The following is a 27,565-nucleotide window of genomic DNA, read 5'->3' as shown; positions in this document are numbered from 1 at the left end:
GCCATCAAGCCATTCGCCACTTCAGTTGCATTATACAAAGAAGATTACTATGCCTTTCTTACCAGTGTTTTGTAGATAGAAGGGTAATAACCTGTCCTGTTTCGTTTACTTACTTTAAATTATAAGTATAGCCTGAATAAGAATGACTATGTCTTAGCTGTAATGCTACACTATTTGCTAGATAGGAATGAATGAGAATAATTTTAACTTTTATAGTTCAGTATACATAGACACTTTTATCTACAGTTTGTCTGGCCACTTGTAAATTTGCATTTGTGTGCAAAATTAATGATTATAAGCGATTTTCATGGTCCAGTTTTCCACCGCCCAATGTAAGCTTCAACATGCAGGATCAAAACATAATGAACATTTAAGATTTTAGGTCATTCATGAAGTTTGGTGAGAATAACAACTACTCCTAAGGATGCAATAGCATCTTATCTTTTCAAAATGTCACATGAATTTATACTGTCCAAATGTTTATAGTATCAAAACACAATATTGCAAAAAGTCCATAACCACCATTCAGTTCATGCTTGCAATAACCGTATGATTCCCTCCGTCCACAATAACGCTTGAAGCGCTAACATCTGCAGTCTTCCCATCGACTTGCACGTTTGATATATCACCAGGAATATTTATGATGCCCTTAGTTCCCGAAGGCGTCGAGACACTGATTGTGATCTTCTGTCCATTTATCTCCCATGATGCGCCAAACCACCCGAGTGCAGTTGCGAATCCTCCCTGTGCAGCAGACAGGCCACTAAAGTGGGGCACGAGAGTCCATGACGAACCCTGTGGTTCTGTAACTTGCAAGCCGAGGACGAAGAATGTAAGTGCAGAGGTAGGACCTGTGCTCCATCCGTGAGCGTGTGAAGTATACGAGTAGTCGTAATTGTACCCGAGGGCTGCACGATAACTATTTAACGATGATAAGTGGAATTCCCTAGTTGATTTGTGGTAGTGTGGCTAGATGCATACCCAAGGGATCCATTCGTCGTGTATCCTTCCAGTAATGTCGATTGTACACTGATGTTGGTGTAAAGCATATAGCCCCACTCACGACGAAGCAAGTCTAGTGCTCGTTCACCATTTCCAGAGATGAAATGTGCCTGCAACTAAATGATACACCAACATTAGCGCAATGTTACTACGGGTCTAGTCTTTTCTTTAAGAATGATTTATCCTACCTCAAAGCCACCGATAAAAGGAGAAATAGTATCCGGTGACTCAGGAGAAACAGCTCCGATATCATTCCAGTTTATCGTAAGTCCTCGACTAATCGAGTCAGCTTGCTCAGGCGTATTGGTGAGGTTGAACAAAACAGCCAAGGAATTGCCATCTTGCGGGACGAAGTTCGTAGTTGCGTTATCCGTGTACATCCCCAATTCATCTGACCAGAACGCGTCGTTGAATGTTCCCTTGAGAGCTGAAGCGTTGGCTGACCATCCTGACGCAAGTTCTGTTTCGTTGAGATAGGTAGCTAGTTGTGCGCTATTCGTCAAGACCTGTAGAGTTGCACACATTGAGATGACAGATTCAGATTAGCTATAAATTAGATAGACCTTGTAATACAATGCATTTCCTTCTGAATCTTCCCCTCCTCGCGTAACCAACGACCAATCTGCTGTATCAGAAATGTTGATCAAGCCTGAAGGTTGAACTTTATTCTCAAGGAACTGAACGCCTTTTGTCTAATGAAATCTCTCTTATAAGCAAGTGCTCGGACGTGCATAAACGATTCCAGGGGCTTACGTAGTTCGTCCATAAGTTCTGCAAGAATGGCAAATCCTCGGTATACAAGAAATAATTATACATGCCAATGAGTGCCCAAGCGTGGTACGTATCACTCGCGACGTTCACGTCTCCTCCGACTGCGCATAGTGGAGGTCCGCAGTACGGTAGACCTCCTGTTGCTGGATCTTGGTACGCGTAAAGCGTTGCGAGTGAGTTTTTGGTTGGCAGGAGGTCGCCAGTCGAGACGAATGAAGCAGGGACTGCGATACCCATATCGCCTTTACACATGGAATTAGTGAAAGGATCCTTGTAATAAGTAAATGGTATGTAGTATTTACCGGGCCAAATGTCTCTTTAGAAAGAGATAGTATGAATATTGGGTGAAAAGTTAAAAGATTAGAATACGACGATACCTGTCGCGCTTCGCTCCATCAACAAAAACTGGGCTAGCGATACCAATAGTCGCATTATTTGCCCAACCTATATTCAATTGACAGCTAAAATGTAGTTGTTTATATCTGGATGAACAGCGGCACTAACCAGGAGAAGGTACATCAGGTTGTCTACCTTCATCCGCAGCAAGCACGTTAGTTTGAACAGTATACGCTCCCGCATACCAAACTTTCGTCAAAAAGTCTTCGTCATGAAAAACCGGGTCCTTGGCGTAAAAGTATCCTGCATAGTCTCGAAGATTCTCAACGTGAGGAGCAAACGTTATTGCACAAGAGACGTTGCTGATCGTCACGTCCGAAGCATCGTTCGAGACGATCGTAAGGAACCGGAAGCCTCCTCGGAGACGTTCTTTTGGAATTGTCCAATGGCCTGAAGGGAGAGGCGCGGGGAGTGGTAAGACACCATCATAATTCTCACTCGCAACAGACCGAACAGAGTCATCAGAAGTCGTCGGACTGATAAATAGTGGTGATTCCGTGAACGAAAGTGATAATGAACTATTTTCGGATGTGTGAGAGTCGACGTTCAATGAGATCAATCCTCCGATCTACATGTTAAGTTAATGTTAGTACTTCTAAACTACATTCAAACAAAACTTGATTGCTACCGCACCTCCTTCCCAAAATCCAGCGTAACCCACGAATTATTCCCAGAAATCATAGCTCCATCCGCCTCCGTGAGAAGTGCCGAGGAATTTTGGATTGTGCCTTCCGTCTTGAAGATCGCCGTAGGACGAACCAAGCGACTCTCTGGAGCAAAGTTGAAAGCGTCCCATGGACCGCTCGGAGCAGACGCCAAGGCCAGACACGCGTGGAAAGGAAGAAAGACCCAGTACTTTTTGGTGAGCAACATTATTATGATGGAGCGCTCAAATTCCAAGTACTAATGGGAAGCATATTTTATATGAGTTTCGTATAAGACAGGATTGTTTAATCACGAGACAGAGTAGTGTCTTCGTGTTCTAGGTGATGCGGCCCGTTTTTATATCCTGTTTTCAGTACTTTGGTTATAGAAGACATAAGAGTGATCATATGAACTTGGAAGATTGGAAGAAGCAGACATACCATCGGTTCCGCAGAAAGAAACTTGCCATAAGTAACGTTGTGGCGGTTATAGAAGTGCGATCAGCGGGCGGAAAAGATGAATATTCGGGCTAGAAAGATGCAGAAACACCACGTGCCATTATTCACACATGCGCAACTTGGACGAGATGGGAAACAGGCGGTACAATCCGACAATGTCGTCATATACTTCCGGTCATGAGGCTATAGATTTTCCTCACAGGAAGGGAAGAAGCTCATACGGATACAATGATCACGAGAAGACGATCCGAGTTTGATGAACCGAGTCAAAAAAAAATACACACGCAAAAGTTAATACACTGTACTTCGGCACCGTCCAGAACAAAGCAGAAACATAATACAGGTAGCAAGAATCCCTTGGCATTCACAGTACATTCCACAACTGATTCCTGTCACTGCAGTTACTTGGAAGAATCGAAGGTCGGGAACTCGCTTATCCTCAGCTTTGTCGCCTATAACATAAAACACATCATCAGCACCAGAATAAACACTGAATGACAATAAATAAAGATCTTACCCCAAGTGGCCAAAGTGTAATCGTCGTCGCATTTCCAGTACAAGTAACATTCTGTGGCGGGTCACTCGCAAACGTATCACCCGCAACACTCCACTCAATCGGGCACGCAGTGACACTCATACTAAACGGTGGTAACCCCGAATCGAAAACCGGAGAAGGCAACGTTCCTCCCTCTGGTGTCCCCGCATTAAACTTCAGAGTCTTAGGATCAATAGCATACTGCCAAGCAGCAGTAGCCTCCATCTGAACATCAATTGCACGCGGCTCGTCGGCATTCTGTGCGATGATGGTCTGGTTCCGCGGGATATCGAAGGCATAGTTGAGCGGACCGCGATGTACCGCTATGGAGTTGTTTGGTCGGTTCTCTAAAGATCACGAGTCAACTTCCACTTCCATATGACAGAAAAGATCAATATATTGTTTAGAGAACGTACCGATAGTAATCTCCGACGGAAGGTTTAGCATAAACTTCGAATTGCCAGCAGGGAGGTCAACGGAAGCAAGTCCGCTGCTATCGGCCTCAATCCCTTTCGCGTCACCTCCATTCAAAGAAATCGTCGCTCCCGAAACCCAACTCGGAATACGAACTAGATAGGTAAACGCTTTGTCCGCGGAGACTGATACTGAGACTATATCGCTGAACGGATAAGTTGTATCTACGCTTGCGGATACTGAGTTGTCTCCTGCTAGAACTGTGCGAGCGTTGACCGGCCCGAAGTAGACCTGGACAAGGCTGGCATTGTCCGGTGTTTTCACAAATGAGTTTGCTATGAACTTGGGGAAACCTTGGCCGTGATTCACGGTACAGCACCTAAGCGAACATTCAGGTCTACCTTCAGACGGGAACAGTCAGACATACGGATAATTGGGCTACAATGAGTAGACGCGAATAAACAATGATTCCGACATCGGATGTAGTACAAACGCTACACACCTCAAGGCCAAAAACATTTGAATATGGCCCGTCATTGGGGAAAGGATTCCTGAGTCGGACTAAATGAGCTAGATTCGACGTTCCCCTGTGATATTACTCACGGATTCATATTTTGCGCTGCAATTTGGTTCTGCTCTTGCAAATATTGTCGGGACCACATGTCTATACAGTACAAAAGGCTTGGAAATAAATATCGATAGAGTAAGACCAAACGTACCTCCTGTCAATGTCGCCGGAAGCGCATTATATGCAATCCTTTCGACCTATTATGGGTTATTTATGAAACAAGAAAGTCTAGAGGACAGTACTTACCCGATCTGCATACTTCAAGTCGCCAATGACCTGATAAAGGTAGGAACCACTACAAGTATAGATGAGTCATGGACGATTGACGGATTGTAGAGCACTTACGAAAACATGGTTTCCTATTGTGCCGCGTCATTTACAAATAACACTTGAATAGTTCACGGCTATACTCACCACAACTAGGCACAATTCGGTCCTGGACTAAAAAGTTAACAGTATCGCTGTCGATCTTGATAGGCACTTACCCCCGAATAGCTCCTAAACCGGCGAGGTATTCATCCGCAGCAAATATTCCACTTGGACGACCGTGGTATTGGAACAACAAGTCCCATCCTTCACTTGCACGATCAAGGTCTTATGGAATATAGAAGGTTAGATCAATGAAAACAGGTAGCACTACCTGAAATAACCATGCCTGATTGATTATGCGTGAACCTATACGTTGACGGAAGAGCTTTCAAGCCTTCTGCCATGTTGACGCCGTGCCATGTCTAATAAAAATTCAAAGTCTATCAGAGAAGATAGAGAAAGAGGAAAGTGGGGAGTTAGATCTTACGAGGACGGGGAAAGGATTTTGTAGGTGTTCGACGGCCGTTTGTGGGAAGAACTAGAGGATGTCCTTTAGACTAGGATGAAAAGTACTAGCGAGTGGTGATTACCTCCTGCTTAAACACGTCTATTTCGTATAAGTCAGACGAGAACAACAAAATAGCCGATCGAGAAGGAACGTACCTTCCCATGGGTCACCATTCGCCTTCAACAGTTGCATCGTTTCAATCAACATGTCTTCATTCCCGCTCGGATAAAAGTCATACAACCTATTTCGCCCTCAATAAAAAATTCGAATTTGGATAAGATATGGCAGGAGACGTACCATTGAAGAGCCATGACGAAGTCTTCCCATCGCGTCTTAGTCCAGTCCTCTAGACCCTGCCCATTCTTGAGCATCGTATTCGCGAGAGTGACGAACTTGTACAATGCTGGAACGACTCTGTCTGCAAGCGTCGCGTTATTCTCCACCATTTGCATAGCGCCGAAGAGGTAAGGATAGCTACAGCGGTAATAAATGAATTAGCTTCTCTGTTCTCTACCGTATGCTAAATACGATGAACTTACCGACCCCAAAGGAACCTTGGCTTGCTGTACATATTTCCCGATAAGCATGAGAGTTTACTGACAGATAATGTACTTGCCTCGAATCGAAAACTTCTGGTCCAAGCCACCCGGAGTCGTCCTGATTATCAAGAACAAAGTCCAAGAAGTACTGTGTTTGATTCTGGACCTCAGCAGAGTCGATGAGCACGGCGGCAGGAACCATCGCGTTCTGGCAGAATAAAGAATGGTAAACGTGAGAACGACATTTAAAAAAAGGACCGAGCATATGACTGACAAACCAGTAGCTTCCAGCTAAGCAGTATCATAAGATAAGCTGGTCTGAGGAACTCCTTAATCCAGGGAATACTTGCCTTCTTCCAAGTTAGAATAGTACGAGTCTCCACCTGAAAAGTAAACCGTGTGATTATTGGAAACAATCTCGCAAGAAGTCACATACCTAACCAATCGGTCTGCGAAACACTACATACACTAGTTAGAGCTGACGACGGGTCTTAACGGCATAATACACACTAATGGTAAAACTCATGTTCGTGTCCCCAGAGACCAGTCATTTGCACGTTAAGCTTGAGAATACATAGATACATGAGCAATGGTAATGAAGAAATCACGAAGATTAGTGCGCCTACCTGATTGTGAAGCCATCCTGTCGGCTTAACAGCGCCTAACGGTAGATTGAGGAACTTCTTCGCAGCGACTAAAGCAATGCCATCAGCCAATGACGTATTCGATGCAGATCTACAGGCAACCCACGTCCGGTTTGCGCGGTCACAACAGTCGAGGCTCCCAGGAGTGAACACACTAAGGCAAGAGACTGAAAGACAAACATTGTCGTCTGCGGAAAAGACTTGTAGATTCCTCTAGCTAGACCTAATGCATTTATAATGTCTACCACATCAATCGGGCGGGCCGTAGCATCAGATGGACATATCGAGAACATAAAGTGATTGAGGTAGTGTGATGCACCTGATCAACGCAGGACAGGAGAAGAGCGGAGCCGAGATGAATGGGTCGGGAGGAGGTGCACATGCGAGAGAGCAGAGCACATGGAGCGAAGCACAGAAGAAGCCAGCTTTATTCTGCACATTTCCGAGATTCTTTCTCGTATCTGCATGCGTTCATTCACTATTTTTCCCCACAGGAGATGAAGATGTGCACAGACGGGATCGTCGGCATTAAGCGATGCACGTGATGCATCTCCATTAGGCAGCCTGCGTGCACAGCGCACGGGCCACCCACTGAGGCTATATAAACCTCACGCTCTCGTATCTTGGTTCCCTTAGAACATACTCAGCTAGGATCTATTTTATAGTGACTAACTCGAGTCTCGCATGTTTACACATGCCACATCCTTCATATCCAGTCGATGACATCCGCGCCGCCTCGTCATACCGAGAACTATGCTAACTTGCAATTTTTTTGCAGTTGGCTCGAGGACGTTTGGCTTGTTTTTCCTGCTTGCGATTTGCCTCTTCGGAGGTGCGCGGTGGGCTTGCCAGCGAGTGTGGCGTTTGTCTGATGGATCCCTTTTCTTTGTATTTCTATGTAAACTAGTGTTGTATATTGAACAAATGACAACCTTTCACTGGTGCAAAAGATTTTGTTGGTGTGAGATGAAAAATTTGACATGCAAATCTGTGCATGTGACATGAAAATTGTGAGCAGGATAAGTACTTGAATGTAATGTCATTTCGTGAGTTTCTCATGCTTGTCTGGTTGTCTCCTAACTTCAGCCAGCTTAGCATAACAATATATTATCTTTGCTCATTTGATGCCTCACATACCACTGGTTGTATCCGATGGTGTTCATAAACATGCTCTCCGTGTTCTCATAACAGGCTTTGGGGTGAGCATATATCACCTCCCAATCTGTGCATCTCGATAACCTTATATGCACTCCTATTCCTTTTATCCTAGCCCTTTGCTAATTACAAAGAAAACCCTTCATGGCTAGCCGTCCGCGAACTCAACAATGTCCTACTCGAACCCTCAAGCCTCGCACAACCCGTCACTCTCGAGCACCAACAAGTCTACTCTGATGAAGATTCACGTCCGATCCATGTTACGACTCTCATGGTCCCCGTGACCTACTCCGCTGTCCTCTCAACGGTTCCGAATCTACACGCTCGTCCGCCGAACTTGCCTATTCCACCGGGCGATGATATTGATAAGCCTTTATCTACGGACCCACCTCCCGATGGATATGACCTTATCATACACGTCGGCGCGGGACGAACGGGAAATCTTCGTATCGAGAAGCTAGGGCATAAATATGGGTACGACATGCCGGACGTTGATAGCAAATTTGCACCTGAGGTCCAAGTGCTTAACGGGGGCGATGCTGAGGAACGGGATGAAGCGAAGAGGGCGGGTGGGACGGAGGACGCTGCTGAGGTGTTTGAACGTGCACGAGTCGCTGCTGAGAAGAAGAGCTCGAGTTTGAGGGGGTTTGCCGAGGGATATGAACCGTTTGATGAAGAGTTGAAGACAGACGTTGATGTTGACAAATTAGTCGAAGACTTAAAACATTTAGGCGTGGATGTGAGTACTACTTTCATGCTATACCTCTTCAATGCTGATTACAGAACGCTGAGTATAGCAGATCGAGGCGAGCACGAATGCTGGTCGTTATCTATGCGACTTTATTTATTACTGTTCTCTGGCTGAGGCTCAACGCACACGAGAAGCGCAATCGTCCTCAGGCAAGGCAACGAAGGTGCTCTTCGTGCATTGCCCACCGGTCGACAAGCCGTTGAACTCCGAGTACGTGACGGAAGCGCTGAAGTGTATCACCATGTCTGTATGCGGACGGTCGTCATAATTGTGTATAAGTTTATAAGATTTATGGTGGACATCGAAATGGAATGGAGGTGCAAAATGTAAACATAACAATTTTATTAAAGTCATGCACAACGAAATTATGATGTACTCTTGAGTTACCTAGCAGTTGTGTAATATTTTCAGGATTCGGCAATTTATTCTCTGTAATGTAATCGTGGGAAAGCTGAAAATTACAGTTGTGACTCAACTGCATTTATTCTGCTCAACGTCAAGACGTCGCACTCTCTCCTTTCGAGTATATTTACATTTAGACAGTCTCTTTGAGTACCTCTTCACCCATTTATAGAGGCAAATTTTCAAGAGCCAAGGAACCAGGCAGAATAACCGCAATGAACTTTACGGACACGTCCTCCGTCCGATACCCTCGCGAATTCCTCGCAGTCATTTTAGCAGGCTTCGGTAACGAGTAAGTGCTCCATGCTTGACCTTCACAATCGAAGTTTCATTTGATGCGACGAACAGATTACAGCCGTTGACTAGTAATTATGGTGACCAGCCATGTCCAAAGGCGTTACTTCCTATTGGGAACAAGCCTATGATTTCGTATGTTTTGAATTGGGTTGAGGAGGCTGGGTTGAAGGGTGAGTCGTGCATCGACTGTTAGACAAGTTATGTATACTGACTTCTTGTGCTTGTGATTCTGTATAGATGTCTTGCTTATATGCCCGACCTCACACCGTGATGCCATCTCGCACCATATCAACTCCGATCCATCCTCCTCATCTCTCTCAAACCTAAGCGTAGAAATCCAAACATACGACCAGTCGCAAGACATACCCGCAGGTACCGCAAGCATCCTCGCACACTTCGCCACCCGCATCTCCAATGATTTCGTTCTACTTCCGTGTGATTTTATCCCGCCACCGTCGTTACGTCTTGAAAGTGTGTTGGATAAGTTTAGAGTGGAAGTGGATACGGACGGTGCGCTTGCTACTGCTTTGTTCTTTGAGCAACGTCCGGTGGAGGGAGAGAAGGGGAAGGCGGCTGCTGTGGAAGAGACGTGGGGTGCTCCTACCCCACCTTGGCCTGTGGTGTACGATGCTAACAGCGGTACGCTTTTACACGTCGATACACTCGATGATCAAGATAGGGATGGCGACGAACTCGCAATCCGGATGTGCACACTTTGTTCTTACCCGCGAACGACGCTCTCAACGCGCCTTGTCGACGCACATGTATATGTCTGTCGACATGCCGTACTCGACGCGTTGCAGATGCATGAAAAAAGACATATTGACTCGTTTAGAGAGGAGTTCCTACCTTGGTTGTGTAAAGTTCATACCCATCGCACGAAACGAACGAAATACTCGAAGGTATTGAGCCCCATTACGAATAATACACCTACACAGGCACTCGCACTGCAACATTCCACTTCGTACCCTCCGTCTTTACAAAAACTACGAGCACCTTCCTCTCTCGACAGTGCAGACTCTTCTCCAGCAGGGGACGAAGAAAACAGTGAAAGTCCTCCACCAAGTCTACGTATCGGACTCGTTATACATCCTTTCTCGAAAGGATATGCAGCACGTGCGAATAACTTACAAGCATATCTGGAATTAAATCGAGCAGCGTTAGGAAGGACAGCACCACCAACACACGACCCTGCCCTCCGCGCACTAATAGACGCGAAAGCGAACATCACTCCTGATAGCCTCATCGGTTCTTCTACACGCGTTGGAGAGCGGAGTACGATCAAACACTCTGCTATTGGAAGTCATTGTACGATTGGTAAGAATGTTAGACTGACGGGGTGTGTGTTGATGGAGTATTGTGTGGTTGAGGATGGGGCGAAGTTGGATGGGTGTATTTTAGGGAAGAATACGAGGGTTGGAGTGAAAGCGGAGGTGGTGAAGTGTGTTACGCAGGCTGGGTTCGAGGTTGAGGAAGGTGGGGTGTATAAGCATGAGAAGCTGGATGTGTCGGATTGGACGGCAGGTGCGGATGAAGAAGATGAGGAAGATGAAGATGAAGATGCTGAAGAAAAGTCATCTGAAGATAGTGACAACTGAAGACGAATTTGATGCTACGTGAAGAGACATGATAGAAAGTGTAGTTTTGTAACTGTAGAAATTTATGACATTGCACATGAGGATATCACCTCCTGATTGGTTGCATTTTGTTCTGCGACGCAGAATTCCTACGGCTGTCACATTAGGAAAAAGTCCAAACTCTTGAATTACATTATAATTTGTGAAAAGTAAGGAAAAGGTAAAAGTAACTAGAATTGATCTCGGTTTTGAGAAAATAGCACAAGGCATTATAAGGTTAGGAAGTTTTATTAATGTTCAAAGGTTTTTCAGTATTGTAAATCTAAGAAAAACTTGTGGTTCTTTATAATAAGTAAAAGGAGTTGTATGTATTATAAGACTCAAAAGGTTTGTTTTTGTTATAAAGGTATGCAAAAGTTGTTATCCTTTGCAACAAGTAAAATTACTTATACATGATGCTGTGTGTTCTTCAGTAAATCTTGCAGCTCAATCAGCTTGATCTCATCACAAAAAAGTCTTAAATATTGTACTTGCTTGTAATCTCATATATTTTATATATTTTATAAAATTTGTCCAAGTACTTATAATCTTCCTGGGGGGTTAAGTAAAGAAAGTACAATGTTAGATAAGTAAGTAAGAACACTTGTAAAACTTGGCAATTTCCATTATAATTGTATAAATTGTCAAGTTATACAAGTGATTATAACACTTTCTAAGATTACAAGACTAAGACATACTTATTTATTTGAGAAAGTATAATATCCACTTATAATGGTTATAAGTTGTTACAAGTGTTTGATGTCAGTGACAGTATAGAGGAGACCTGAAGACTCAGCAAGGGGACCCAGGCTACAACTATCCTACACAACAGAAATACAGAATGCAAGCACCAGAATGTGGTCAGAACTTGCAGAACAGACAGAGAGAGAGAGTGAGACAAGAGTAGAGTATATAGAGTAAGCTTAAGAGTACAGGACTACCTAGAGTAGACAAGATCAAGACTACAGGACTAGTCTGATCTTGTATGCCTATATATACTAAACTACACAAGAGTACTCAGGGAGCATGAGCCACTAAGAATGATAAGCCACAAAGAATGAAAGAAAGGAAGGTCAAAGATAAAGGTACAAAGAATGAAGGGATGGACAAAGAGTAAGAGACTATAGAATAAACAAAGAATGAAGGGGTGGTCAAAGGAATAGAATGATGAAGTAAGGAAGGGTAGTAGCAAGAGTCAGCATGCATATAGTCTACAGACAGTGCCTCTGAGGGACAGAAGTCCTGAGTTCTAGTACAGAAGGGTGTAGAACCCTCAGAACTGAAGGTACAAGAGTAGAAAATTATAACATTACCCTCCCTCTAAAACCAATTGTCCTGATTAGTGAACATAAGGCTTGGTTAGCAGCTCAGGCATAGGTCAGAATAGTAGGGCTTGGAAATCTGTAAGGCTGAGTTTGTACAGAGCACTAGGATGAAGCTGATAGAAATCTCAGATTGTCTTAAGAGTATGGGCAAGGTTCTTAGTAGGTTCCTAAGTACACTCCTCAACTAGGTACCCTTTCTAGTAAACTAGGAATTTGAGTTTTCTACATAGTAGCTTAGTATCTACTATGTATTCTACTTTGTATTCTGGTTTGGAACTGATGAGTTCTGGTGGAGGCAGAGGGGGTCTTTGTTATAAAGGAAAACTGGGATTGTAGTACTAAGACAACAGAACCTTATTAAACACTAGGTGTATGTACTTCTATGTTGTTAGAAGTTGGAGTTTGTAGACAGAGGCACTAACCTTCTTTTCAATAACAAAGGGTCTGAAGTGCTTGTTGTCCAACTTCTTCATTAGGCAATCCAAGGTCAGATTAGTAGCTTCTAGCATAACCTTGTTACTAGGCTGGTAATCCTTGACTGTAGACTTCTTCCAATTATAGTTCTACTTTATAACCTACACTACCTTCTCTAAAAGAGCTTGTATGTCCTCCCTGGTTCTGTGTATCCATTCTATAAAGTCTGTTACAGATTCAGAACTACTGTTCTGGTTTAGAACTGTCCCCTAGTACAGATGTCTCTCATAATTAAGGAAGAACAGGGACTGTCCTATTGTAGAGTGTTGTCAGTTATTGTGCACAAATTCTGTCAGAGCTAACTATTCAGACCAATCTGATTACTAATGATTAATGAACATCTGAAGGTAGAGCTCAATCTCCTAATTGACTCACTCAGTTTGACTGTCAGTCTGTAGGTAATAAGTAGTAGAAGGGTTTCCTTGAATTCTGAGAAGTGTATACAAGTTCTGTATAAATTTCAACTTGAATTACAGTCTGTAATTGTGAATGAGCTTCTGAGAGAGTCTATACAACCAGAAGACATAATCCTAATAAATGTGTACTATACTTTCAGAAGTGAGTTCTGTTTAGGTTGGAACTGTGTAGACTTGCTTAGAGAATCAGTCAACAATTACACAGATAGTATTGTAACCCTAAGACTCAGGTAGCTTACTAATCAGGTCCACTAAGACTTCTTCCTAAGAGTGATCCAGAATCTGATACAGATGTAGGGGAGCCTAAACCCTTGTCTAGTAGGTCTTAGTCTGTTAGTATGTATTACAACCAGTTATGTACTTCAGGATTTCTCTCTACATTCCTGACTACTAGTAGTTCTGAGTAATGAGTTCCTGCATTTTGTGTCAGTCTGAATGTTCTATAGTCAGATTGTTGTAATAAGCTTAGATAATGTTCTCCTACAGCTTCTGATCCTTTAGAACATACAGTCAGTCTTCCTAGTAAACCTGTCCATCCTTATCCTCCTCCTAATTCCTAGCCTGCTTCTCTAGCTACTTTACTACAACCTAGTCCTGTGTGTGTCTTAGAGCTTACTGTATACAGGTGATAAAGTCAACATCCTTGAATTCAAGTCAGATCTCTTAGATTGTCTTAGACACAAAACAGGAATTGTTTAGAAGAACAAGATTTTTGTTATCATTCTCCCCTCTTTCATAACCTACTTGTCTTGAGAGTAAATCAGCTTTTGTCATTTGTGTTCTAGGTTTGTAGGTTAGTACAAAGTTATAGTCTTACAGTTTTAACATCTAGCAGGCTTAGTAGTAGTTGAGCTTCTGAGGCACCTGAAAGTACTAGAGATTAAGGTGATCACTCTAAATCTTAAACTTTTGTACAGTACTGAGGAGATATTAATACTACTCCTCTAGGGAACAAACAATTGTAAGGAGTTCCTTGTTATAGATAGGGTAGTTCTGTTCTGTTACAGAGAGGGATTCTGATCAGAACACTATTAGACACTACTTTCCATTAATGAACTAGGACAGTACTACTCTATTTGTAAAGTTAGAAGAGTTGGCTTTGACTCAGAACTTGTCTGTAACTGTCAGAACTACTAATACAGGCTTGCTAGTAATAGCCTACTTAAGGGACTCAAACACAGACTACTACTAATTATCCTATTACTAAGGAACATCTTTACTAGTAAGATTGTAAAGGGGTTAGACAATAGTACTAAAGCCTTAAATGAAGTATTAGTAGTAGTTTACAAACCTAAGGAATGCTTAGACCTGTTTCAGGTTCTAAGATTGTAGCCAGTTCCAAACTACAGTTACCTTTACCAGATCCATACAGACCTCTCCTTTACCAATCATAAAGCCTAGATAATCTACTGACTCTTATACAAAAGAGTACTTTACTTCTTAGAGGAACAGTTTATTATCTTAGAGCTGTTGTAGAACTACTTGGATCAGTTAGTAATAGTACTCAACTGTCTGAGTAAAGATCAGAATGTTGTCCAGATACACACTAACATACTCTGAGTCAATCAGATCTGTGAGAATATGATTCATGAATGACTAGAATATTGTAGACAAGTTAGTTAGTTTAAAGAACATTATAGTTGGTTTGTACAATCTGTAATTAGTTCAGAATGTAGTCTTCTACTCATCTCTGTCTCAGATCTAAATATTATTATACTCTTATTAAATGTCCAACTTAGTAAAAACCCTAAATGTATACATCTTATTAATGAGCTCCTAAATCAGAGGGAGCAGGTACTTGTTTTTGACAGTACTCTTATTAAGACAATAATAATCCTAGACTAGGTAGAGCTTCCTATCTTTCTTTTTGACAAAGAAGAAAGGGGAGGTTATAGAGGACTTTAAGGGTTGGATCTGACTGTTTTAAAGATTTTCCTAAAGGAACTTGTCAAGCACCTCCTGCTTGTCTCTATTGAGCAGGTAGACCTTACAATCCTTAGGTTGGAAACCCTTAGTCAATTCAATTGTATAGTTCTAGAGACAGTATTCAGGAAGCTAGTCAAATTCCTCTTTACTAAAGACTTTAGGGAACTCTTAGATAAAATCTGGCAGGCTAAGTTTATGTATGTTCTAGAGTAGAGTTATTCTGAGAGGGTTCTGGACTAGTTCTGTCTTAGACATCCTTTAAATCAACTCTGTTCTGCCTTGACTAGAATATGTATTCACATATTTATCCTAGTTAAAGAAGAACAACTAGTCACCTTCATTAGAACTGTTAGTAACATTAGAAGTGTCTGTATTCACTTAGAACAGTAGTACAAGGTAGTTGTAAGACTCAGAACACTGATTGAATACAAGTGTCTACTCTAACTAGTTAATAGTAAGGTTGTAAGCCTTAAGCTATTTGAATCTAATAAAGATGTCTGTCTTTCTAAGGTTAGTAACTCTGAACTCAATACTTTCCTTATAATCCTGAATAGTCATCTGTAGTTGGACAAACTCAGTAATCTGACTATTCTGATTTAGGGTTCTGTCTACATTGTATACTAGGATCAGAAGTAGAATGTATCAAGTAGGGAGGTAGTGTTCCTACATAAAGGCCTTATTAATACACAAACTAGTGTATTTACTGTCTACTAGAGCTATTGTTCAGATCTGGAGGGATCCTAAGAAGAGAGCTAAGAGGACAAGAACTTAGAGCTAGTGTCTAGAATATTCTCAGATAAACTACTACTTGTTCTAAAAGGAATGTACAGCTTATATAGCTTTGTTGTCTAAGAGGGTAAGTATATACACTAACATTTCCTTATTAACCTCTCTCTTTCAACAAGGGTGGACCTATGTCCTTAACTATAAACTCAGCTAAGACTATTCCTACTTGATACTATAGACAAACTACTGAGTAGTAAACAGGGCTAGGTAGTGTTCTGAATGTTCTGAGATCTTAAAACACAGAAGTAGTAGGTCAGATTGTGTGGATTTAGACTCAGATAAAGTGTAAAGAGAAGAATTAAAAGAATCAGAAGAAATAGGAGAATTATCTACTTTTGTTTTCAACTTTTTTCTTTCTAATAAATAATTTTGTTAATTTATTTTTTCTACTTTTTCTACTTTTTCTACTTTTCTTACTTTATTTACTTCTAATCCTACAGTGTCTATTGAATCAAAAGTAACTATTAAAAAATCTGAGTCATAGCCCTTTAGTACTACATTTACTATTAGGCCTCTACAAAATCCTAGAGTATATAGTCAGGGTCTAAGAGTTCTAAGGTGACTTCCAGGTTTGTAAAGAAGACTTCTTACTACAAATCCTACTCATTACTCATTATTACTCTAATAACCTGACAGATATACTGTTACTTCTATAAACAGTCCTTAATCTAGTACTCTAACTTTCTACAGGTAAAGTATACTCCTTACTTTTAGGCTTCTCTAATGTCTATCAGAACAGATTGATTACAAATTACAGGCAGATCAATCTAAGGGCTTAGAACTGTCAGAGCTGAACACATGTGTAAGTGTTCTGTACAGACTTGACACATCTAAACTGTAGCTTAGTTGAAGGAAATGGTGTATGTCTTCTACTTAGTGTAAGTGACTAGTTCTAGTATTATTCTAAGAATCTTATTAACTAGTTCTGAGTGAAGAGCTTTTTCAAGCATTCTAATAAGGACATTATTAAACCTGAGTACAAATCCTACCTTCTAGGCTAGGATATTAAACTCCTGAAAGAAGGTATTAGTAGAATGTTTGCCCTGTTGTAGAGATACAAGCTTGTTCTGTATATTGTACTTCTTATTCAGATCAATAAAGGAAGTACAGAGCTGCCTTATGAATTCCAAATACAACTCATTGTTCTAAAGTCAGATCAGGCTTCTAATCCAATATCCTTCAATCCAGTTCTAGGCCTAGGTGGCTGTGTTGCCTTCCTTCATGAAGGAGAGGACAAATAGGACACAATCAAGATCTGAGAATAGATTAGTCAAAGTAGTAGTTATGTATAGTTTGACTTAGTACTAGAAGTCCTTAAAGTACTACTTATTAAAGTCTAAAGGGTAGACTATATACACTTTCTTTCTAGAATGGGTTGTAACTTCTAGAGTAATCAGAATAGGTTCTAAAGAGACTAGGGGCACATAGTTAGTAAAGGCCTCTTAGATAGAGGTCTACATATATTAAGCTAGTTCTACTTGTAACTACTGATCTGGTAGGACAGTAGGTGTTAGGAATTGTAAAATACAGTAACTAAGTTTGGAAAAGCTTAACTCAAGACTTGGGACTAAGTAGTTTATATACAAAACCCTATTAGTCACAAGTCTAAAGATTAGCTAGATCAACTAGACTACCTTTGTTGTCCTACTTAGTAAGAACTCTAGCTTAGTATTATTAACCTCTAATTATTACTAATAAGTGATCAATCTATTAGCAGAGAGAGGGGACAGGAAGGAGTAGGTACTAAGTCAGTTAGGAAAAGGTAACAAAACCTAAGGACAAGGTCTTTATCTCTCTAAGGTTAAACACATACTCTAGCACAGTATTACTTAATAACCTTAACTAAAGACAAGTCATTTAGAATGCTTGTATAGAGAGGGGATCTAGAAAGAGTATAGTGTTCAGAGTAAGAAGTATAAAGGAAAAGACTAGGAGAAAACCTAAAGAAATAAAAAGAAAATATTATACTTACTTAGGAAGAAACTACATAGCTAGCTAGGAACACTTTATACAAAGACAAAGGACCATTAAAGCTAGGAAAGAGTTAGAGTCAATACTCTGAAGCTCTATACTTAAGGAGGACTAGTACTAGTGAAGGAAAGGGAACTGAGAGCTCTGAGGAGAGACTACAGGAAAGTAGTCTCCTTTATACACTTTGCCCATATAGATGGGAAAGTAGTGAAGTTATAAACATGAGGACTATATGAGGACAATATAAGGAATACATGAGACAATCTAGAACTTTGGTTGTAAGTTCTATGATTGAATACAGAAGTACAAAGATAAGGTTAGAAGTTAATAAGGATAATTGTCTCCTAAACTAAGTCTATTGAAGAAGACTTAGGGAAAGATCTAGAACATTAGTTGTTAGTTCTAGAGTATACACAAGATAGTTTAGAACTTTGGTTGTAAGTTCTAGGGGCAGTACAGAAGCACAGCCTTTTATATTACAAGAGTCATAAGGAGTCATTAGAAGTTATAATACTCTACCTTATAAGAAAGTGTATTACAAACTAGTGTACAGGAAGTATAGGTTGAGTCAGACAGAGTCATAAGAACAATAGAGAGCTCTACTTTATGAGAAAAGTATTACACAGCTTACACAGTATAACTAGTTAGGAGGACTTATAAGGAGTCATTAGAAGTATGAGAGGAAGTATAGAAGATATAACAATACAGTAAAGGAGTCATTAGAAGATTAATCTAGGATACAAGAAGACACAAACTAGTGTCAGCAGATTAATAGAAAACACTTCTCAGAGTAGGCTTCTATGAGTCACATGGGTGTTTGGAATTGATCAACATGATTGTCTGCATGTGATGTACAGTTCTTAGCATGATGCCAATTGTTTCACTACAAAAGAAAGTTACTTACCTTAACAACTGTTCTAAGTAGTAGAGTAATTTATCTACCCACTTTGAATGTTGATTATTAAGGTTAGTTAATATTATAAAGCAAGTATTAGAGTTAATGTACCTGTGTGTTAGCTCCAGGTTTAAGTTCCCCTTAGTAGACTAGAGCTTTACTAGAATAGTAAAGATTTGTAACTAAGTTAGAGTTTTATCAAAGTGTAAGATATATTTACTTTACTAGTCCTAATCCTTAGGAATAGTAACAGAATAGAGTATAGAGGGTAAGACTTGTAGACTTGTAGAGTAAGAGGGTAGAGGAGTCCTACTTTAGTCAAGCTGCAAGTGTAGCCTAGTAGGTTGGTAGTAGAGTACTTCTAAGTACTAGGTAACTTAAGTTGATAAAACTATCTTTTGAGGGCCAAACTGGCCTCCTTATATACCTTTTGCTAGAGTAATGTTACTCTAGTAACTTTAGTAACTCTCTTTACTATTGTTCCTATGAAGTAGAGCTGGCTAATCCTTTAAACTGTATACTACACTGGTTTCACCCAACTATTCCACATTGTAAGCATTCACAAACAGAACCACAAGAGTGTACAGTCTTGGAATTGGCTTACACATGTTGTTTTCTCCACAGGATGTACAGATCACATACTTATTACAGGCTCAGAACACAAGTTACATCACAGTGAGTGGCTTAGCAAACTATTATGTCATTATTGCCTGGATCAAAGTACTATGATCTTCCAATCAGATAGGACATTAGGGCAATCAAAGTGTTGATCTCAGGAGACCACCAGAAATCTTGGAACTCTCTGCACTTTGTCTGTACCAATCAAATGATAACAGTATGAGAACCTTCTACTTCTTTCAATGTAAATCTTGCTTTTCCCTTTTGTATAACATTTCCTGTAGTTAGAATACAGACCACTTAAATTTTCCTCATGTATTTTCACCCCATTTTCTTCCAACCTCTGGTAAAAGGTTCTCTTATTTGTTCTTGTATATTTTGTTATTTTTCTCTTGTTCAGTCATAGCATTTCCCTATTAGTACTATGCTTTTCTGGAACTTGGAAAACTATAAATACAGCTACTCATGTACTAGATACAGGGGGAATTCAGATAGTTCACCCATTGATTTAGCTCTTGTCTCTTGTCTTAAAGTCCTCTAGCATAAGGTATAGTCTTAGTCTTTGTTGTTTTCTGTATCAGATTGTTTGTTGTGCACTTTACAAAGTACACTTTCTGTTATTCACATCACTCTTCTGAGGTTGCAACTGTGCTGGAAGAACTCACACCTGTTCAGAACCACTCTAGTCTCCTAAGACTTGTGGTTTAGCTCCCCCTCAAACTTAACAAATCACCTGTGATCTTCTCTTAAACACTTTACAGGAGTTTCATCTAGAGCCTACTGTAAGGGGGGTTTCCATAGTTAAACAACACAAGTTCCAACAGTTCTCAGCATCCTGAACAGGTTTCTTGGACACTAGCCCATAGCCTTAGGTCAACTCAGTCACAGTCAGCACTAGTACCTGTATTGAGCAGAACATACAGATCTGCTAGAATCCAATTGTGCTACAAAACGTCTGATAGTCTGAACACTGAAAGTACAGAATCCAATATTGTAGAAACCTTAGGAACACTATCAGAACAGTAGAGCACTCGAGTCAGTAACAAAGAGGAGGAAGAAGAAGACATTGTAGCACTATCACTCAATCCCCAAGTAATCAGTTTCTGAGTTTGTAACAAACTACTGTATTTCATGTCCCCAGAATTGTGTACAAGATTGCCAGCTACCCTGTGACTTTCCTGAACTGTATCAGCATCACAACTGACTGTAACTGGAATGCTACATTGTAGAAGAGTACAGTCATCTCTACAGGAAACAGAGACAGTCCAGCAGCCAGTATCATCACTCTCACTAGCAACCAGTGTATTGTTAGCAATACAGCTCCAGTTACAGTAACAACAACTTGCAAGTGACACACAACTACTTCAGTAACTACAAGTAAACACACAAATTCTATTACAACCAAGGCCTACAGTACAGCCAATGGCTACATTGAATGTTCTGAAGCTACCTTGTTACAGAGTACATAATGTGCTGTCCTTTGACAGAACCAAGCCCTGAGAGTTACAGAGGTATTTTACAGATGTGGAAAGTCTTGTAAACAAATGCAACATAGCTGGAGCAGATATCATTCTGCTTGTAATGAAGTATGTGCCTGTAGAAGTAGAGGATTTGTAGGATAATGTAGATAAAATGTCTTAGGATACATTTAAGACAGGAGTAATTGTGTATTACCCAAGTCTCAAGACAGGAGCACAATATGCTAGAAGTGACTTGGATACTGTAGTACAGAAATGGGCAGAGAGAGGAATTACAAATAGGGACAAATTGGGAACATACTACCAAGAGTTTACACTCATAGCAACCTATTTGATAACTAACAATAAGCTGTCACTAGAGGAATCTTGCTGTGTTTTTCTGTATGTGTTCTGTAGAGTAATCACAGAAAAGCTAACACAGAAGTTAGAAATCAAGTATCTGGACTATGAGAACAGACTTGTATACAATATTGTACAAGTTGTAGCTGTAGCAGGGTCAATCCTCAGAGGATCTACACTCACAGCAGTTAGTGGATTGGATACACTTGCAAGTCAGCCTGTGATTCTGGTCAAACAGGAAGAAGTTAATTTGACAAGTGTTGTAGAAGCACTTTAGAGTCTGCAATCACAAGTAGAGTCAATAAAGTAAGGCCCAAGATCAGGAGGAGGAGGATACAGTAGAGGTTCAGGCAGAGGATCAGGAAACAGAAGTTGTGCATTTTGTGGAGAACCTGGACATTTTATACACAGTTGCTCAAAAGTGTCAGAATACATTACAAACAGGAAGTGTGTACAGAGTTTAGACAATAAAATTATTATGGCCAACAGAAACACTATTTCTGGGATAGGGCAGACCTTGAAGGAAAAGGTTGATAGCTACTTTCTGTTGTCACAAATGCACTGTGTTAGTTTTGTACAAGCTACACTAGTTGTAGTACACAGTCTAGGAGCTCCTGTACCAGTTACAATGGTAGAGGTTGATGAAGAAGAAGAGGAGGAGGTAGAGAACCTTGTAGAGCTTGAAAGGCTTGAAGTAATGCTAGGAGAAGCCTGTAAGAAGGTTACAGAACAATCAAAAGCAAAGGATGTAAAGGGGAAGGGAAAGTAAGGGTGTGATTACAAAGTAGCAAAACCTACAGATATTAGACCAGCACTAGCAAGTATACAGTGAGACACAACTGAAACAAAGGAGTACCTGTACTACTACATTACACTAATTGAGGACCTAGAAATAGCTAGAAGAGTTTTAGATCACAGCTTAGACTAGAAAGTGTATATTACACAGTAGGAGTTGCTTGCATTGTCTCTAGAGCTTTGGAAGAAGACTTGCAAATTAGTAACATTGAGGCACCAAACAGATGGAAACACTGTGTTCTACAGTAGAGAACTGCCTGTTGTAGGATTGAACAATAGTACACTGTAGCAGTATTGTAATGTGTTAGCAGAAGTTAACCATTTGCTTCCACTCTGTATACTTGAGACAATAGTAGACAGAAAAATTGAGGTAGATTGTGTACTAGACCAGGGATCAAGCATAAACATAGTTCAAGCTAATGTATAGGAAGCATTAAAGATTCTGTTGGATTGCAATATGACTGTTACACTTGAAACAGTAGACACTGGTCAGGGATTGACTGTAGGACAGATTCTGAGGTTGCAACTCTCTATAGGAATGCTTCATGTAGATATTACAGCACAAGTTGTACAGAAAGCTCTGTTCAGAATCTTGCTAGGTAGACTGTTCTTTGTGACTACAGAATGTGAAACCAAAGATTTTGCAAATAGGGAGTAGCATATAACACTTTGGGACCTGAATGATCTGTCAAGGAGGTGGTCTCTGTCCACCAGAGTGAGGGCACTGTGATACAAGCTAGAGACAGATTTTTGAGAAGTGTCAAGAAACCAGAAATGCTACAATTCCAGGGAGATACACATATGACAAGCAGATTGGGAACAAACAAGCAGAAGAGTAATAGTAAGGCAATCATTCTATATGGAGGAAGAGGCAAAGGAAGTAGGGTAAATGTAATACAGGATTCTAGTCAGGGATTATGAGTCATAGAATCATGGATGATAGAGGTAGCAGAGTCACAGAAGTTAGTAATTCTTGATACACTGGATGACAAACTCAACACAGTTTTGTAGGCTTACAAGAAAGTTGCAAATAAGGTGTGCCCTGTACCCAGAGTACTTCTAGAGGAGTTCCACATAGTCAGACAACAACACCCTAATTCTCTAGCCAGGATGCCTATATTACCAACAATACTACAGCCCTTTATGCCTACTAGCTGACTTACAGAAGAACAGATGCAAGCAATTAGAGAATTACAATTAGGATTCCTATGGCTGGAAGAATGGAAACTCACAGAAAACCTATTAATGCTACAGTCAGAAGTGTTTGTATGGACAGAAGAGGAGCAAGGAACATTAGACCCTACATACTTTGATCCTATTCAAATTCTGACTGTAGAGTATGTACCATAGGTAGAGAAAAGTATTCTGATCACACACAGAATTGAGAAGAGGGTGATTGAGTTGTTGAAGGAGAAGTTGTGTAATAGAGTGATAGAACTGTTGAATTCCTCCTATCAATTGTAATGGTTTTGCATCACAAAGAAAGACAGAGTATCCTTGTGATTTATTATTGATTTGTAGAGGTTAAACACAGTTACAATAAAGGACACAGCTGTTCTGCCAAACATGGAACTAATTGTGGAAAGCTGTAGAGGTCATGCATGCTATACACAACTCAATTTACATATTGTGTTTGATTAGAGGAGTTTGGATGAGCAGTCTAGAGATCTGACAACATTCTAGACACCTCTAGGGATGTTTTGCTTAACAGTATTGCTAATGGGTTACACCAACTCAGTACAGATTCTGCATAATGACTTAGTGTTTATTCTTTGCAACAAGATTCTGGATGTTACAAACCTATACACAGACAATGTTCTAGTAATTGGACCCTGCTCAAGATATGAGAAAGCAGACAGAACAGAGGAAATGCTTCCTAAGAATAAGGGAGTACAGAAGTTTGTTTACAAGCATCTGATGGATGTAAACCAGATTTTGCAGAGAGTGAAAGCTGTAGGAGGGACGTTTTCTAGAAAGAAGATAATACTTTGTAACAAATCTGCAATATTCATTAAGCATAAGCTGACATATTTGGGGAGAGAGGCTGAAGAATTGTGAATACAGAAGGTTAGGGATTGGCTGCCTTACAAGAGTGTTATGGAAGTACAGGGATTTCTTAGAACAGTAGGAGTGCTTTGCATTTTTATTCAAAATTATGCAAAGTTAGTACAACCACTCAATCAACTCACACAAAAGAACTTGATATTCAATTAGAATGATGAAGCACAGAAATCTATGGACACACTCAAGGAAGCAGTTTTACATTGCCCTGTACTAACACTAATCAACTATGAGTCAGAGTGTCCAGTAGTTTTGGCAGTAGATTTGTCTATCATTAGAGTAGGATAGTATATTAGTCAGGAGCACCTGGATTGTAAACAGAGAATAAATTGAGTTGGATTGATTAACTAAAACACAATGCAAGTGCAATATTTGTAAGCAAAAATAGAGCTGTTCAGACTTTATTACACACTTCACATATCATGCATATATCTTATAGGTGTCAAGAAATTAATTGTGGAAATGGACACTTCATACATAAAGGGAATGATTAATAAGCCTGACCTACAGCCTAATGCTATGATTAATCACTGGATAGCTAGTATTTTACTATTCAATTTTGAGTTCTGCCACATTCCTACATCAGACTTCAAGTGTACAGACAGATTATTGTGACACTGAGTAGCACCTGAAGACCCCCCAGACAACAACACTTATGAAGACTGGATTGACAAGTCATACAGATTTTACACAGTAGAAATAGAATCTACACAACACAGACATTAGCCAGAAGCTTACAGGTCTACAGAACACAAAACTTTGTTAGTCAAGTGTGTAGAAACACAGTCCCAGGTTTCAGATGCAATGTGCTGGGAGACACACAACAACATTATTGACAAATCATTTCAAGTAAACAAGGACACACCACAGGCAACACATTCTAGCAGACTGTAATGTAGATTATTCCTGGAAGTTGTTATTCTGAAACAGAACTGGAATTGGATACATTGAGATAAACCAGAATGACCTGATCTGGAACACAGAAGAGCAGAAGATGAAGCAGACAAAGGACTACAGGAGCAGGAACCTGGAGGAGAGTCTTACAGAGTTGTGGGAACTGAGGAGGTAGAGGGAGCAGATGACAAAGTAGAGGGTGACAATCTAGAGCTGATAGAGGTTGTGTACAGTATCTGTAGTAACAAGACTAAGGGTTTGAATGTAACAGTAGAATGATTCCTACAATCACCAACTGCTGAAAGGTAAGAAGCAAGACTGAAGGCTGTGAAAGAGTATCTTGGCTTGCTCTACAAACCAAGTGGAATTGCAGACACTGATTTTCCAATGTTTATACAATACACTACACAGTTCTTTGTACAGAACAACAAGATTTGGCATCAAGGTCCCAAAGGAAAGTATCAGATTGTGCCAAATAAGGACAGGAGATGAGTGTTGGTTAGGATAGCACACAAAGACTTAGGACACAAGGGAATCTTTGCAGTACAAGCCTGTTTACTAGATTGGTTCTGGTGGCCATCTCTTACAGAAGACATTAAGTACTTTATTAGGACTTGTCATGCATGTCAGACTCAGCAGATGCAACAAGTGCTGATTCTACCAAGTATTCTGGAGATTGTACTGCTTTTCCAAAAGATCCACATAGATACAAAGGTTATGCTGAAAGTAGGAAGATTCTGATATATTGTACACACACACTGTTTGTTATTAGAGTATCTGGAGTTTCACATGCTTTGTGTAGAGAACAGAAGGACAATAGGACAGTTCATCTTTAAGGAACTTTTATGCTGATACAGGGCATGTCCCAAGCTCATAACAGACAACAGAATGCCTTACATTATAGTGCTGGACTATTTGCAAGAACAGTACCACATCAATCATATTCAGATTTCTGTATATAACTCCTGCACAAATGGAATTATTGAGCAGAAACACTTGGACATACAGGAAGCAATTGTAAAGACAGTAGGAGATGATATTGGACATTAGTATAAGTACACACATTCTGTGTTCTGGGCAGAGCAGATTATAATTCAGAAAGTGACTGGATATTCTCCTTATTACTTTGTTCATAGAGTAGAACTGATATTACTGTTTGACCTGAACAAGGCAACATATTTGGTTCCACCCAAAGGATTACTACTAACAACAGAGGAACTGGTAGCAATACAAGCACAACAATTGTAGAAGAGACCAGACAACCTTATACAAATGATGGAATGTGTTCAGAAAGCCTGTGAAAGATACACAAAGCATTTTGCAGAAGTCAATTGTAATCAGATCAAGGACTATGACTTTGTCCCAGGTGTACTAGTGCTAATCCACAATTCAAAAGTGAGCAACAACTTAGGACAAAAGATGAAACCACAATACCTCAGACTGTTTGTAGTGGTGCAAAGAACAAAAGGGAACACTTATGTTGTAGCAGAACTGGACAGAGTAGTGGCCAAGTTATGTATTGTAGTGTTTTGCTTAATTCTGTATTTTCTGTGTTCACATTTAACAGTTCCTATCTTGTGTCTCATCAAGGCTGCAGAACTAATACTGGAAGATGCAGAACTGTACAGGACTAGTCACAAGAATACAGATGATCTAGACAACTGTGCTTCAGATGCTATGCTTGAAGTAGAACCAAGTACAGAAGTCACAGACTCCTGATTCAAGAATGCACAATTTTTCAATATACCCTCCCAGTCTTGTACAGGAAACTAAAACATAGGGGTTGATTCCCTACCAACAAAACCTAACAGTTGTGTAAATCTGTAAATACTGTGTTCAACTATAGTTCCCTATGCTTTATTACATTTTATATTCACATACTTCTGATCTTCTGTTACATTCCTTCTCATTTACAATAAATTGTAAAAAGCCTATACAACATTCTATAAGCATATAAACCTTTATACAAATTATGATTCTTTTCCACCTATTCCTATCCTATTCCACTAGTTCTATACATAATTCATAAAAATATCCATCCATCCATTCCATTCCTCTTAACTCTCTATTTTATCTATTTTCCTATCCATTCTATCTATTTCTGTTCTATTCTGTTTATTCCTTACATTTCTAGTTTTTTCATAAAAACAAAACTGGACTTTTATTTCTCTACTTTCTACCCTGTTCTATTTCCTACTCTAACTCTTCCACCCTACTATCTACAGAGGCTTCTGCTGCTATGGCTAAGAAGTTAATACCCTACCTTAGAGCTATGATCTTTGTATCAAACTTGTTCTTCATTGTCATCAGCTACAACTCCAGGTTGTTCAGCTCCTTAGTCATCTGTGAGTAGAGGTTGTAGACTGTTCTGGCTTCACTATACATGATTGGAGGGATGACAGAATGTAGGTTCCAAGTTGTACTGTACAATTCTACAGTTTGCCCCCTAGTCTTATACTGGATTCCCTTCAGACTACATCTAGAGTAGCAGAATATGCACACTGTGTACTGGTTTTCTACACAAATGATCACTATTGACACAGTCAAAAATAAGATTGAAACAGACTTACTTGGATT

At 40.2% G+C, this 27,565-nt stretch overlaps 4 protein-coding genes across 4 annotated transcripts; 2 read left to right on the top strand and 2 right to left on the bottom strand.

The window, feature by feature from the left end:
• Positions 1-525: 525 nt before the first annotated feature.
• On the bottom strand, positions 526-3,042 carry FOMMEDRAFT_140530 (glycoside hydrolase family 78 protein; the record flags this gene model as incomplete). The annotated part of the gene is made up of 10 exons (XM_007266220.1): positions 526-608; positions 630-919; positions 982-1,118; positions 1,191-1,508; positions 1,566-1,694; positions 1,756-2,015; positions 2,076-2,089; positions 2,151-2,217; positions 2,278-2,737; positions 2,803-3,042. The coding sequence occupies 10 exons, from the start codon at positions 3,040-3,042 to the stop codon at positions 526-528; spliced, it is 1,998 nt and encodes a 665-aa protein (XP_007266282.1).
• A 544-nt stretch (positions 3,043-3,586) lies between these two features.
• Positions 3,587-7,098, bottom strand: FOMMEDRAFT_19884 (uncharacterized protein). Its single transcript, XM_007266219.1, has 24 exons — positions 6,896-7,098; positions 6,772-6,839; positions 6,656-6,708; positions 6,582-6,604; positions 6,496-6,528; positions 6,420-6,436; positions 6,223-6,353; positions 6,146-6,169; positions 5,904-6,080; positions 5,762-5,847; positions 5,689-5,705; positions 5,586-5,636; positions 5,445-5,520; positions 5,275-5,383; positions 5,204-5,225; positions 5,135-5,148; positions 5,036-5,084; positions 4,941-4,986; positions 4,825-4,885; positions 4,724-4,772; positions 4,649-4,659; positions 4,224-4,600; positions 3,790-4,154; positions 3,587-3,724 (listed from the first exon to the last, which is right to left on the bottom strand). Exons 1-24 carry the CDS (start codon positions 6,969-6,971, stop codon positions 3,674-3,676), a joined length of 1,986 nt encoding a protein of 661 aa, XP_007266281.1. The 5' UTR covers positions 6,972-7,098; the 3' UTR covers positions 3,587-3,673.
• An 815-nt stretch (positions 7,099-7,913) lies between these two features.
• On the top strand, positions 7,914-9,053 carry FOMMEDRAFT_107495 (peptidase C15, pyroglutamyl peptidase I-like protein; the record flags this gene model as incomplete). Its single annotated transcript, XM_007266218.1, has 3 exons — positions 7,914-7,988; positions 8,060-8,683; positions 8,742-9,053. 3 exons carry the CDS (start codon positions 7,914-7,916, stop codon positions 8,961-8,963), a joined length of 921 nt encoding a protein of 306 aa, XP_007266280.1. The 3' UTR covers positions 8,964-9,053.
• Positions 9,054-9,242: 189 nt separating this feature from the next.
• Positions 9,243-11,066, top strand: FOMMEDRAFT_167790 (UDP-3-O-glucosamine N-acyltransferase). The gene is made up of 3 exons (XM_007266217.1): positions 9,243-9,389; positions 9,446-9,564; positions 9,632-11,066. The coding sequence occupies exons 1-3, from the start codon at positions 9,313-9,315 to the stop codon at positions 10,990-10,992; spliced, it is 1,557 nt and encodes a 518-aa protein (XP_007266279.1). The 5' UTR covers positions 9,243-9,312; the 3' UTR covers positions 10,993-11,066.
• The last annotated feature ends 16,499 nt before the right edge of the window (positions 11,067-27,565 follow it).

This window comes from Fomitiporia mediterranea (genome assembly GCF_000271605.1).
Source record: "Fomitiporia mediterranea MF3/22 unplaced genomic scaffold FOMMEscaffold_6, whole genome shotgun sequence".
Taxonomy (NCBI): Eukaryota; Fungi; Basidiomycota; class Agaricomycetes; order Hymenochaetales; family Hymenochaetaceae; genus Fomitiporia; species Fomitiporia mediterranea.
The sequence above is the reverse complement of the archived record's forward strand: the minus strand, read 5'-3'. Positions and strand labels throughout refer to the sequence as shown.